Source organism: Carcharhinus amblyrhynchos, chromosome 5, assembly GCF_965287045.1.
Source record: "Carcharhinus amblyrhynchos chromosome 5, sCarAmb.v2.hapA, whole genome shotgun sequence".
Classification (NCBI taxonomy): domain Eukaryota; kingdom Metazoa; phylum Chordata; class Chondrichthyes; order Carcharhiniformes; family Carcharhinidae; genus Carcharhinus; species Carcharhinus amblyrhynchos.
Genome location: NC_137328.1, coordinates 7,774,848 through 7,790,178, shown reverse-complemented (window position 1 = coordinate 7,790,178; position 15,331 = coordinate 7,774,848). Strand labels below are relative to the sequence as shown.

General features: G+C 43.8%; 1 protein-coding gene across 2 annotated transcripts; it reads left to right on the top strand.

The window, feature by feature from the left end:
• The first annotated feature begins 7,737 nt into the window (after positions 1–7,737).
• LOC145343390 (uncharacterized) lies at positions 7,738–15,002 on the top strand. 2 transcript variants are annotated; one of them, XM_080189608.1, is made up of 5 exons: positions 7,738–7,822; positions 7,905–7,952; positions 8,937–8,999; positions 12,870–12,935; positions 14,610–15,002. In XM_080189608.1, exons 1-5 carry the CDS (start codon positions 7,765–7,767, stop codon positions 14,708–14,710), a joined length of 336 nt encoding a protein of 111 aa, XP_080045734.1. In that variant the 5' UTR covers positions 7,738–7,764; the 3' UTR covers positions 14,711–15,002. The 2 variants fall into 2 exon arrangements, with proteins under 2 accessions (XP_080045734.1, XP_080045736.1); XM_080189610.1 differs by lacking the exon at positions 8,937–8,999.
• Positions 15,003–15,331: the final 329 nt, after the last annotated feature.

The window sequence follows — 15,331 nt, the reverse complement described above, 5'->3', positions numbered from 1 at the left end:
CTCCTCTTGTGGATATGCTGCCTCTTTTCCCCCTTCCACACATCCTTCTATCCCTGGCCTCCTCCTGGTTTTCCCTCTTAAATTCTTCTATGGCATTCACCTCCACCAGTCATTGTGGTAGTGAATTCCACATTCTAACTGCTTCTTCGATAAAATAAGTTGTTCCTGAATTCCCAGTTTGATTTATTAGTGTTAATCTGACATTGAAAGCCTCTAGCTTTGAACTCTGCCCCAGTTGGAGTCATCTTCTCTAACTAACTATACTGTCGAAAGCCTTTTCATAATCTTTAAAGATCTCTATTAATTTACCGCTCAGCTTTCTTCCCTGGAGAAACATGCCTCAGTCCATTTGTTATCATAGAATTCTACAGAGCAGAAGGAGGCCATTCAGCCCATGGATTCTGCACTGACCACAATCCCACCCAGGCCCTATCCCCATAATCCCATACATTTACCCTAGCTAGTACCCTGACATTAAGGGGCAACTTAGCATGGCCAAACCATCTAGCCCGCACATCTTTGGACGGAAACCAGAGCACCCAGGGGAAACCCACGCAGACATGGGGGAGAACATGCAAACTCCACACAGTGACTCGAGCTGGTAATCGAACCTGAGCCCCTGGCGGTGTGAGGCAGCAGCGCTAACCACCCTGCTACTGTGCTGCCTTTTAGAAATTTTGGTAGCAGTGGGCTTTGAACCCATGCCTCCACAGAGACTGGAGCCTTAATTCAGCGCCTTAGACCACTCAACCATGATACGATATCTGTTAAAAATATTCAGTGTGACCCCCTCCAACTTAACTCCCAGCACAAAACATTAAAGAAAATTCACTTTAAGGAGCAATGGATTAAGTGCCTATTCTGTGAAAATGGATTTGTATCTTCCTTAGAAATTATGAACGTTTGTTTACAAAAAGCTTTGTTCGTGTTCAAAAGCAGCATTGAGTCAGAGGCAAAACCCTCAGGTCAGTTTCTTAACACTACGTCAGAATAAATGTATTGGCCTGAAACATTAACATTGTTCATCTCTCCATAGACGCTGTCAGACCTGCTGAGTATTTCCAGCGTTTTTCTGTTTTTATTTTAGATTTCCAATATCGGTGTATTTTGCTTTTATAAGCTTATCTGTCCCTTTCATTGTTAGAGCACAAAGGGACAATTTTTTCACGTGTTTCAGTGACTACCCATTTTATTTAGCCTATTTTTTTCTTTGGGTTGTTTATGAATTAAATAGCCGAGTTCACAGTGGGAAGGTGAGTTCATTTCCTTCTTGTCAGTTATGTGTTGGGCATCAGGTGTTTGTGGTTCATTATAGAATTAAAAGGTATTATGGGCCTTCAAGCAAAATATGACACGTTAATTATCTTTTGGAGCCCAGCATGTACCAGTGTGTTCTGGTACAAAAGGATGATTATTTCAGTGGCAAATTGAATTAATATTTCCAGGTATTGTGTCCAGCCAGTTAACTGGTGCATTTCATTTAAAATGCTGATGCAATTGCTTACCATTTATGATGGTTCAAATACTACAATAAAACTACTTGGTTACTAGAATGGCATTTTAAGAATTGTTTCATGCATCTGATCCCTAATGGTTTGTAGCTTGTTGGTGCTTTTCTCTGTAAAAACAGCATTTCTGCTGTTAATTGCATTCCTATCAAAAACAGGGCTCCCAAAAGACAAAGCTAAAGTGACAACATTTCTCAAACTTTTCTACCTCAAAGACTTGGATTTAGCTTAATTTCTGAGAGTTTGGAAATATTTGTTGGTTGATACAGTTGGGCACAAGTTCTTTCTCTGGAGTCTGAGAAGAACCATGATGTGGAGATGCCAGCGTTGGACCAGGGTGAGCACAGTAAGAAGTCTCTCAACACCAGGTTAAAGTCCAACAATTATTTGCAATCACCGCTAACCTGATGAAGGAGCAGTGCTCTGAAAGCTCATGATTCTAAATAAGCCTGTTGAACTTAACCTGGTGTTATGAGACTTCTTTCTGAGAAGACCCTTGGGAGATGAACCAATTTGAAAATAAAAGACAACAATTTTTCCAACAGGCATTGAAGATCCTTACTTCCTAAATTTTGTTTGTGTTAATCTTTTCTTGGGTCCTATCTTCAGCAGAACTGACAAATCTCTTAAAGACCTTGTTATTTCTTTGGTTTTTTTCTAGCTTAACAGTGAAGTTTAGGCCAATCGAGCATCATCAGGTTGCTCAGTTGTAGGCTAAATGACTGCCCATGTCAATCAGCTTACTTTTGTAAAAGATGTTCTTTCAAAAACAGACATGTATCCATGTTGTGCCTTTATGGCACCCCAAAGCACTTTGCAGGTATTTTTGAATTGTAGTCACTTTATAATGTAGCAGCTAATTTATACAAAGCAAGCTCCCCCAGATAACAATGTGAGTGTGACCAGATTGAAGGGGGTGATCTAATCATATTTAAGATAATCCGAGGAATTGATGGAGTAGGTAAAAATATTTAATGGGACAGCTCAGAACAAGGGGATATTACCTTAAAAATAGAGCAAAACTGTTCTGTAAGATCTTCTTCACAGAAAAGAGTAGCGGATATCTAGAACTCACCTCCCCCAACAAGCTCTTATTTTTCTTTAATGCTAGTGTTTTTAAGTTAATGATTACAGTGTCACTATGGGGAACAGGCAGAGTAATGGGACTAGGTGACTTGTTCTGTGAAAGAACAGGCATGGACACAACAGACCAAATGATCTCCTCTGTGCCTTAACTATAGAATGATTCTACCCATTAACTGTAAGAAAATCTCCACCTCAGTGTCAATCCAACTTTTGAAATGTAATCACATGGGCATTAACAAAGCACATGAATTCTCACGTGGTCATAATAACCTCCTTTATGTAAAACAGTATACTAATATTACACCCTTGAAACAATACGTTGTTTTTTCACACTTGACTTTGTTTTCCCATGTTGACTTATTTGGCAGGAAATCATCTGGTTTAGAGAAATGCTCAGAAAGCTACAATGCAGAAAGGAGCCATTTGGCCCATTGAGTCTGCACTGACCACAATCCCACCCAGGCCCTATCCCTATTACCCCATGCTTTTACCCTAGCTAGTTCCCCTATATTAAGACACAATTTACCATGGCCGATCAACCTAACCCGTACATCTTTGGACTGTGGAAGAAAGCCGGAAGCACAGGAGGAAACCCACATGGACCTGGGGAGAACATGCAGACTCTGTACAGACAGTAACCCAAGCCAGGAATCAAACCCGGGTCCCTGGTGCTGTGAAGCAGCAGTGCTAACCACTGTGGTACCGTGCCACCCAGGACACGGAGGGAATTCTTCCTCTTTTCATGCTTGTCTATCCAGTGAGGCAAAATTTATCTTTGATTATATTAATGGCTAAAGCAGGAAAAGACATGCAGCAGGATTTCACGGCCTCACTCGTCCCAAAACCGTAAAACCCCACCTGAGGTCAATGGACCTTTCTGCCCTTCACCCGCTCCGATTCCTGTGGTGGGCAGGGCAGTAAAATTCCAGCCCAGTTTCTTGAAATAGGCACTTTACTGATGTACTGAATCATTTATCTGCAACATTCTGAGGATACAGGCAACCTTGTCAAAAGATGTCATCATTGGTCCTAATGGTAACCCAGGTACGTCCTGTAAGGAAACTGTATTACCATGGAGTCACTTACTAATCATTGCTGCATTGAGTAAATGTGTGGCACATTTTACGCTCTCAACGAGCTCTGTCTGTTGTTAGCACACTGCTATGTCTCAAAGGACAGGCATGTATAGTTTATCTCATCCCACTACTCCACACACCCCATCATTAGTTTCAAAGTTTGATTCACTCACCAAATCATTTACCTTTGTTCCTGTTACCCAGAATAAAAAGGGACTTTAACCAGACTTCTCTCGATGAACAACATACTTACTAGTTTATTATTAAAAACAATGTTACCAAGTAGAAAGACAAAGCTTATTGACATACGGTGTGGAATATGAAAGTATACAAATTTTTCTTTCACGATACATTAAGTTACACAGTTACACACATGCACATACAGCCACCAAGCAAAAAACAAAATTAGGGGAGTTTCACCATAGGTTAAAGTCAGTGGCTCAGGGGAAATGGAAAGATTGTGTCCTCAAAATGATCAGTCTTGTTTTTACACTTGACCCATGTTAGTTTATTAGACAGGAAATCATCCCATTTAGAGGACTGCATATCAGCCACGACATAGGGAGAGAGTTCCCCTTCCTCCCCTCATGCTTGTCTTTCCAGTGAGATAAAATTTATCTTCAATATATTAACGGCATGAGCAGAGAAAGACATGGAGTGCGATTTTACAGCCTCAGTAGTCCCAAAATCGTGTAATGTTGTCCCAAGTTCTGGTTCTTCGTATTGATCTGTGAAACAATCGATGATGCCTACACCCTAGTGGGTAGAACAACTTGGGAGCAGCTTATATTCCCTGCCAGCTGTGAACTGGCTCTGGGTTAAAATATAGCCCAATGTCTTCTTTGCTCGAGCAGTTGGTCTTTCTTCTCAAACCAAAACTAACTTCTAAACGTCATTTTCCAGTCATCCTTCTTTATTAAGAGCCATAAACAACACATGGGTACACAGTCCACGGGGGTCAAGAGCTTTCTAACTTTTTAAAATCTGCTTTATTAGCCTTATTTTGCAAAAGGACATTTTGTTCTTCAAGATAGCAATCAGAGTCCTAACTTACCGTGTTAAGAAGCACAAATGCACCATAGAGAGCATCCTTTCTGATTGGTATGGCTCCTTCTCTGCCCAAGCCCACAAGAAACTAGAAAAGGTTGTGAATGTAGCCCAATCCATCACGCAAACCAGCCTCCCATCCATTGACTCTGTCTACACTTCCTGCTGCCTCGGAAAAGCAGCCAGCATAATTAAGGACTCCACACACCCTGGACAGATTCTCTTCCACCTTCTTTTGTCAGGAAAAACATTCAAAAGTCTGGGGTCATATGCCAACCAACTCAAGAACAGCTTCTTCCCTGCTGCTGTCAGACTTTTGAATGGACTTCCCTTGCATTAAGTTGATCTTTCTCTACACCCTAGCTGTGACTGTAACACTACATTCTGCACTCTCTCATTTCCTTTTCTATGAACAGTATGTTTTGTCTGTACAGTGTGCGAGAAACAATGCTGTTCACTGTATGCTAATACATTTGACAATAATAAATCAAATCAAATATACTTTTCCAGTCTTTTTTTAAGAGCCATAAGCAATGCATGGGTGTACAGTCCAGGATCAAGCTTTTTAAAATCTGCTTTATTACTTTATCTTGCAAAAGGACATTTTTTTTTCAGGGTTTTCCTGGCCTTCCTGTTACAAACAAAGAACAAAGAACAACACAGCATGGGAAACAGGCCCTTCAGCCCAACAAGCACAACTTATACAGACAGACATTACATGTTCCTTGCGACCAGAGTTGGCACACCAGTGGTGGGATCTTCTGGTCTCTTTGCTGTCAGTGAGATTTCCTGTTGACTAAACCCCACGGTGCTGGGAAATCCGCAGTGTTGGGGTGGTGCGCTATCCATGGGACAAGAATATCCCACCAGCTTGAACAGCTGGAAAATTCCACACAGCTTTCCTCGACCCTAGCAGGACATCTTCCTGAGATTTTATCACTTCATTTGATGTGTAGGTTCGGTGAATCAGCCATGGCAAAGACACAGGGTTGCGCAGATGGGGCAGAGGGGTGGGCTTGGTTAGATGCTTTTTTTGGGAAGTGGTGCAGAATTGATGGGCTGAATGGCCTCCTTCTGCACTGTAGGGATTCTATGGTATCTCCTGCCCTCAATCTCAATAGCCTTTTCCTGCTCTCTGATATATTCAAAACGAATAAAAGATTCAGATTATCCATGATCTAATAAAATGGACCCAATCCAACATGTACTTTGATCTGAACTTTCCGTGTGGCCACATGTGCGTGAGCAGCGCCTGGATTCCTTTCTGCCCTTTCGAAGGGGGAGATATGGGGGCAGCGATGTGAAAAATGAACAGAGGATCACAGAACCAGCTGGTCATTCTCACTGTCACATGGTGAGCAGCAAAGTGTAAACACCAAAATCCAGCTGCATCAAAAACACTCGCAACTATTGTGTATTTTAGCTCCATTAGATAATCCCAAACTATTGACTCATCCTTAAATTGAGATGTTACAGGATATATTTTTGGGAAATTTTAAAGCAAGGTCTGCCTGCACAGGTGATTATAAAAGATGGCACAGTGATTAGCACTGCTATCCCACAGCGCCGGAGACCCGGGTTTGATTCCTGGCTCGGGTCACTGACTGTGTGAAGTTTGCACGTTCTCCCCATGTCTGCGTGGGTTACCTCCGGTTGCTCTGGTTTCCTCCCACAGTCCAAAGATGTCCACAGATGTGCAGGCTAGGTGGATTGGCCATGCTAAATTGTCCCTTAGTGTCAGGAGAACTGGCAGGGTAAATGTGTGGGTTACGGGGAAAGGGCCTGGATGGGATTGTTGTCGGTACAGGCTCAATGAGGTGAATGGCCTCCTTCTGCACTCCATGGAGTCTATGCCTATACAGGTGATTGTACAAGGTCCCATGGGAATGAAAGAACTCCCATTTATCCAGCTCCGTTTATGATCACAGGGCAGCCCATTGTCCTTGGCAGCTGATGATATACCTTTAGAAGCGTTATCACTGTTATGTTCACAAAAGCAGAGAATTACAAAATGGCATCAGTGCAGAAGGCCATTCAGCCCATCGTGCCTGCACTGCCTCTCTGAATGAGCAACTTACCTAGCACCACTGACTTTTAGCATTGCTGCCTCACAGCACCAGGGATCTGGTTCGATTCCCAGCTTTGGGTCACTGTCTGTGTGGAGTCTGCACGTTCTCCCCGTGTCTGCGTGGGTTTCCTCCAGGTGCTCCGGTTTCCTCCCACAGTCTGAAAGATGTGCTGGTTAGGTGCATTGGCTGTGCTAAATTCTCCTTCAGTGTACCCCAACAGGAGCCAGAGTGTGGCGACCATGGGATTTTCACAGCAACCTCACTGCAGTGTTAATGTGAGCCTACTTCATAGAAATCATAGAACCCTACAGTACAGGAAGAGGCCATTCGGCCCATCGAGCCTGCACTGACCACAATCCCACCCAGGCCCTGCCTCCATATCCGTACATATTTTACCCACTAATCCTCTAACCTATGCATCTACGGTCAATTTAGCGTGGCCAATCAACCTAACCCGCACATCTTTGGACTGTGGGAGGAAACTGGAGCACCCGGAGGAAACCCACACAGACACGAGGAGAATGTGCAAACTCCACACGGACATTGATTCAAGCCAGGAATCGAACCCAGGTCCCTGGAGCTGTGAAGCAGCAGTGCTAATCACTGTGCTACCGTGCCGCCCCTTGTGACAATAATAAATAAACTTCAAAACTTTTAACCCTGTTTGTCCCTTCTACATCAGTTTGCAAAGGGATACTAAATCATTCAATGATTCCTTTGTGTTCGGTTATTTATTTCTGTTCTGTATATGGTTGATGTTCAATGTCTTCATCTTGAGATTCCTATTGGATAGGATGATTCCCTAGGACCCAGGAGAGCCGTCTGCCAGTGCAGCTCCCATTAACAAAAGTTTTTTCAATAAAAATTCTATCCAATTAACAATCAGCTGCAACGATCGTCCCTATAAATAGCTCCCCTGGTCAGTTGTCTCAAAACACTCCGACTGACAGGACGAGGGGTGAAATCACAAGGAGAGAAATGACAGGCAAAATGCAACAACTCGTTGGCTTTCTCTTCCTCCTCACTGCGATCATTGGTACGTCTCCTTCTCCACTACCTCTCTCTTCTTAACTCAACATCATCCCCAAATCCTCTCTCTTTTTGTGCTTTCGTTGTAGATCCCACTGAAGCTACTCAGGATCAATTCAAGTCCAGGATAAAGGAAGGTACAGCTTAACTATTTATCTCCTTGGCTATCTGTGTTCAGGCTGTTCTCAGTGAATTTACAATCCGTTATTCCTCTGCTTGCTCACAAATATTTATCAATGGTGATACAGCGGGTTAGCACTGCTGCCTCACAGTGCCAGGGACCTGGGTTTGATTCCCGGCTTGGGTCACTGTCTGTGTGGAGACTGCACATTCTCCCCGTGTCTGCATGGGTTTCCTCCGGATGCTCCGGTTTCCTCCTACAATCTGAAAGTCATGCTGGTTCGGTGCATTGACCCAAACAGATGCTGAACTGTGGCAACTAGGGGAATTTCACAGTAACTTCATTGCAGTGTTAATGTAAACCTTACTTGTGACTAATAAATAGACTTTTTACGTTACTGCTGCCTCACAGTGCCAGGGACCTGGGTTCAATTCCGGCTTTAGGTGATTATGCAGAGTTTGCACATTCTCACCGTGTCTGCATGGGTTTCCTCCGGGTGATTCGGTTTCCTCCCTCAGTCTGAAAGATGTGCTGGTTAGATGGATTGTCCATGCTAAACTGCCCCTTTAATGTCCCAGGATGTATAGGTTAGGAGGTAAATACATGGAGATACAGGGACAGGGTGGAGGAGAGGGCCTGGGTGAGCTTTTTTTTAGGAGAGGAATTTTGGAGAACACCTTTCCCCCATTACCCTCAGTTTTGTTCCTTGTCCGTCTTTCCTAGGTGATTACAAGGGTGACATGGAGGAGTTACTTGAGTTACATTGTGTTAGCTAGTCTTGACGGAGATGGTCGGACTGAGGGCATTTTGTATAATTGGCCTCAAGCAGCCCTGTTTTGGGAGTGAAAATTAGAAAGAATGGGCCATGTAAGGAGATGAGAGCCTCTCCGAACCATCGGGTGGGCCAAGAAATCCCTCTCCAATGTGAGTTAAATGAGATTTAATGTCTTGATTCTCTTGTATGTTGACATCTCTCAGAGTTGTTTTCTTGATACTTTAGTGTACTTTTCCAAAAGGTCTGAGCCACCGATTAGTGAAGATGATACAACTGAAGAAAAATATGGTAGGAAGTGATCAAATTAAATGTTTTGCCGACGCGAGATTACCGTGTGTTGTGATATTCTGTCTAGTATCAGTTATCTGTGTTCTGTGTTTTCGTAATCATAGAATCCCGACAGCCAGAAGGAGGCCATTCGGCCCATTGAGCCTGCACCGACTCTTTGACAGAGCATCCTACCCAGGCCCTATCCCCGTAGCCCCACATATTTACCCCACTAATCCCCCTAACATTTGGGACACTAAGGGGCAATTTAGCATGGCCAATGCTAACCTGCACATCTTTGGACTGTGGGGGGAAACCGGAGCATCCAGAGGAAACCCATGCAGACACGGGGAGAACGCAGACTCCACACAGACAGGTCACTCAAGGCCGGAATTGAGCCCAGGTCCCTGGCGCTGTGGGGCAGCAGTGCTAACCACTGTACTACCCTGAATCAAGCAAAAATGCCGGCATGGATCAGTTGGGCTGAATGGCCTGTTTCTGTGCTGTACATTCCACATAACCCTATCTTACAAGGCAATGGCTACAGCAAGGCTTACAACCCTTCGTTCTGAATATATGAATGTCACCGCATGGAACTACCACAGAAATTCTAGTTTCACCTCCATGCTGTAAATACCGCAGTAACTGAGCTTTATAAAAATATTCTCCAAACTGGGAAGCGTTACCGCTCTAAAACAGGAAATGCTGGAAAAACTCAACAGGTCAGACAGCACCTGTGGGGAGAGAATAGAGCCAACGTTTCGAGTCTGGATGACCACTCGACAGAAAAAAAAAGCATCATCCAGACTCGAAACGTTAGTTCTATTCTTTCCCCACAGGTGCTGTCAGACCTGCTGGGATTTTCCAGCATTTTCTGTGTTCGTTTCAGATTCCAGCATCCACAGTATTTTGCTTTTGTTTTTAAGGATTGCCACTTCCGAGTGCCAAATGAATTTGAAATGACCGTGAGACAGAGAGAGGTCAATCTTACCAGTGTGAAGTCACCTCTCTCATCAATGACAGTCACCTTGTATTGCCCGTTTTGTAGTGTGTGCAGCACTCACGTTGGTGGGGTGGTTGGCCAACGCTGTAGCAGAATCAGATCCGTTCACGGAGATGAATTTGGGTTGTGGTTACTGATATTGAACTCGAGCCCAGGTCAGAAAGGAGCCGTCTAACTTACCTCCTGTCTCTCGCTCTCTCTTTCTCTCTCCGCACACCCCCACTCCCCCCATCATCTTCCCCCGACTCCTTCGCCCTCCCCCAAACCCCCACCCCTCCACTGTGGAGCCCAGGCCAGTATCATAGACTCCCTGCAGTGCAGAAGGAGGCCATTCAGCCCATCGAGTCTGCACCAACCACAATCCCACCCAGGCCCTATTCCTGTAACCTGACATATTTACCCTGCTAATCCCCCTGACAGAAGGGTCATGGCCATTTGTGGCCAATTAGCCTAACCCACACGTCTTTGGACTGTGAGAGGAAACCGGTACACCTGGAGGAAACCCACACAGACACGGGGAGAATGTGCAGACTCCGCACAGACAGTGACCCCAGCCCAGAATTGAACCCAGGTCCATGGCGCTGTGGGGCTGCAGTGCTAACCACTGTGTCACTGTGCTGCCCTTCAGGATGGAGGGACAGAATAGATCCGCCTAGGTTACTTTCTCTCTTCCCCACTTCCCCTCCTGCCCCCCCCCACCCCTCCTCATGCCATTACTGTGGAGTGAGTGGCTAGGGCTACGCCCTCATGATGGGTGAGGGTTGCGCAGCAGTAACCACAGCGATTCCAGACACCCATTCGCTGCAGAGATATGCAGGGCTTCAGGCAGCGGAAGTGTTTTGACGCACTGGCAGCCTGCTCTACCCCTGTGTCTGCTGGCTTGTGTTCAGTGGGTAACATGATTGTAACATTCCCTATGAGTCAAACCAGATTAACTCAACTTGAGGCATCCCTGTTCCCAAGTTAACTGACCCAGCGTCTCTGTAAAGATGAAGATCAAATCACACCATAAAATTTGGAAATGTGGTTTTTCTGCTACGACTCTCACCAACTTTTACAGATGCATTCTTTCTGGTTGTATCACAGCTTGGTATGGGCTCCTGCTCTGCCCAAGATCGCAAGGAACTACAAAGGGTCGTGAATGTAGCCCAATCCATCACTCAAACCAGCCTCCCATCCACTGACTCTGTCTACACTTCCCGCTGCCTCGGCAAAGCTGCCAGCATAATTAAGGACCCCACGCACCCCAGACATTCTCTCTTCCACCTTCTTCCATTGGAAAAAAGATACAAAAGTCTGAGGTCACATACCAGCTAACTCAAGAACAAATTCTTGCTGCCATCAGACTTTTGAATGGACCTACTTCACATTAAGTTGATCTTTCTCTACACCCTAGCTATGACTGTAACACTACATTCTGCAATCTCTCCTTTCCTTCTCTATGAACAGTATGCTCTGTTTGTATAGCACGCAAGAAAAAACACTTTCACTGTATACTAATACCTGTGACAATAATAAATCAAATCAAATCAAAAAAATCATCAACCTAGTAGGACAGAAGAAAACCATTCGGCTCATCCTGTCTGCACTAACTCACTGAAAGAACCGTCAAATTAATCCCACTCTTCTGCTCTTTTCCCAGAGCCTTGTAACTTTCTCACTTTTTTGAGTATATCACAGAATTGTTACGGTGCAGAGGGAGGCCATTTGGTCCATCGTGTCTGCACTGGCTCTCCAAATGAGCACCATGACTGAGTGTCATTCCCCTGCCTTTTCCCGGTATCCCTGCACATTGCTTCTATTCAGGTCATCAGATGATGTCCTCTGGAATGCTTCGACTGAACCTGTCTCCACCACCCTTCCAGGCCGTGCGTTCCAGGCCCCAACCACTCACTGTGTGAACAAGATTTTTCTCAAATCTCATTTGCTTCTGTTGCAAATCACTTCAAACCTGTTCTCGATTATTTTATGAGCGAGAACATTTTTTCCCTAACTACCCTGTCCAGTCCCCTCATGATTTTGAACATCAAATATCCTTCTTTGGTCATGGTAAATTGCCCCTAGTGTCAGGGGGAACAAGTAGGGTAAACACATGGGGACATTGCCTGGGTAGGATTGTTGTCAGTGCAGATTCAATGGGCTGAATGGCCTCTTTCTGCATCTTAGGGATTCCCTGATTCTCTCCAAGGAGAACAGTCCCAATCTATTCTCATAACTGAAGTTTCTCATCCCTGGAACCATTCTTGTAAACCTCTTCTGCTCTCTCTCTCTCTCCAATGTGTTCATATCCTTGCTATCGTGTGGTGCCCAGAACTGTGCACAATATTCCAGCTGAGGTCTAACTATAAATTCAGGAAAATCTCCCTGTTCTTGCACTCAATGCTCCAATTAATAAAGCCTAGGATACTGTATGTTCCATTGACTGCTCTCTCCACCTGTGCTGCCGCTATTACTGACTTTTGCACCTATACACCCAGGTCGCTCTGCCCCTCTACCCCTTTAGAATTGTACCTCTTATTTTGTATTATCTCTCCAAGTGTATCCTACCAAATGCATCACCTGACACTTTGCCACATTGAACTTCATCCTATCAGCTCACTGCACCAACTTTTGAAGTTCTACACTGTCCCCCTTACAGTTTACAATGCTTCACTTATTTCCTTCTTTTCAAATCTGAAATAATTAATGTTGGAAGCTTTTACTGAATCTGCTTCTACTGTTCCTGCAGCTAGAGTCAAAACGTTCCAGATCAAAACAGTGTCAAAAAACCCTTCTCCTCATCTCGCCTCTGCTTCTCTTGCTATTTGCCTTCAAATGTTCTGCTTATAATTTGAGATTTTGAAAAATAATGTTGACTTTGTTGAAATGTTCTCTTTACTCTGGACCAGGTTGTGTTGTAGAGCAGTGCTTTCCTCGTTTACAGGCTTGTGCGAATGGGAAGTTTGGAATTACAGGTAGGAAGCACATTGTAATGAAACAATCCCTGCTGTAGGTATTACACTGTAGAGGAATTCGCTTTATTACAGTATTACACTGTAATATATTGCACATTATTATACTGTATAACTGCAGTGTATTACAATATTACACTAGTGTATTCCACTTTATTACATTATTACACTGTAGTGTATTACACTTTATCATAGTAAGACACTATTACACTGTAGTGTATCACACTGTAGTGTATTACACTTTATCACAGTAAGACACTGTATTACACTGTAGTGTATCACACTGTAGTGTATTACACTTTATCACAGTAAGACACTGTATTACACTGTAGTGTATTACACTTTATTACAGTATTACCCAAAGTATATTGCACTTTATCACAGTATTGCACTATAGAATATTACAGTATTGCACAGTATTATAATGTAGAGTATTACATTTTATTACAGTATTACATTCCTAGAATATTACAGTATAGAGTATTACATTGTAGAGTATTACATTTCATTACAGTATTACAGTGTAGAGTATTACATTGTAGAGTATTAAATTGCAGAGTATTATATATTATTACAGTGTAACACTGTAGAGTATTACTTTGTAGCGTATTATACTTTATTGTAGTATTACACTGTGGAGTATTATACTTTCGAGTATTGTATTGTAGAGTATTACATTGTAGAGTATTATACTTTATTACAGTATAACACTAGGGTATTACACTGCACCGACCATGCTACCCGATTGAACTAAAACCCCTACCCTTCTGGGGGCCACATCCCTCGATTTCCATCCTATTCAGGTATTTGTCCAAATGCCCCTTAAAAGTCACTATCGTATCCGCTACCACCACCTCCCCAGCAGTGAGTTCCAGGCACCCACCACCCTCTGTAAAAAAAATCTGCCTCGTACATCTCTTTTAAACCTTGCCCCTCGCACTTTAAACCTGTGCCCCCTAATAATCGATCCTTCCACCCTGGGAAAAAGCTTCTGACTATCCACCCTATCCATGCTTTCATAATCTTGTAGACTTCTATCAGACCGTCCCTCAACCTCCATCATTCCAGCATCTGTTAATATTCCAGCATCTTCTATTCCCACTCCTCGTGGCACACTGAGGCAATCTTTCATCTATTTCCATAGCTAGTGATTCCCGAAACAGGTTGCTAGTCTGTTGCCAGGGGGGTTTATAGCTTGAGGGGCACCACTCACATCAAGCATGACTGACCAGGAGTCTCTCCCACTCTCACCACCAGCCATTGGCGTGTTTGGAAGGATTTGCAGGTTGACACTGAACTTGTTTGGACGTGTTATAAACGCCCCTTCCTTGGCCATCAAGTCCTGGGGTGGGACTTGAACCCAGAGCTTCTGGCTCAGAGGCAGGGATGCTAACCCGCTGCACCACAAGTGGATAGCAGCCCTGTGCCTCCTTATATTCTTGCACAGCATCTTGAATCATTTTACAATGCTAAAGGTGCCATATAAATGCAGCTTCTTGTTGCTATTGTTCAAAACAAAACAATTATGATGCTATGAGAATGTCAAAGGAAATCTTTCTGGATGTAGTTGATGAGGTTACTTCATATATCCAAATTCATCATCCACCCTTCTCACCTTCTATTACTCTTGAGTTGACATCAGTGGTAACATCTTCCAATTTATTTATCTTCATGTAGGTGATGAAGAGAGACAGTTGCTGGAAGTTCGCTGCGTGATCGATTTTGGAACTTGTGCCACCTCCTGTTTCAATAACTACAAAACCACAAACAATGTTTAAACCCACAATGCCCCTCGCATCTAATGCAAAACCTCTAGAATAGGACTGACTTTGAAATAATTGGCCCAACTTTTATTCATTTGGGATATCTTTTGTTCCAATAAAGCAATGGAATGCCCTGTGCAAGAATTGGGTGGAGTGTAATCCTTATCAGCTGAGTTACAAAAATACCTCCTCTAGCTCTGTTGTTTGCCTGTCTGCATCAGAAACATACTAATATATGCAAGGTAGTCCTGAGCTCTGCAAATCACATTGGCCCTGATGAAGGAGCGACACTCCGAAAGATTGTGCTACCAAATAAAGCTGTTGGGCTTTAACCTGGTGTTGTGAGACTCCTTACTGTGCCCACCCCAGGTCAACACCAGCATCTCCACGTGATCTTTAATCATTGTCAGAATGTTGGTGTTAGGGTGGGGATGGTGGTAAATGGGACATTTGACAGGGAGGAATAGTTAGAGGCAGTGGTCATTTATTGAAACTTCTACGAAGAAATCCACAGTAGGCAACCCAAAATTTGGGAAGGATTTCCTGCAGCCTTGTTTGGACCTGGTATAAATGTGTGAGAGTGTGTCTGTCTGGGAGGTATGGTAGAACTGATCGCACAAACTGTGCACTTTGAAG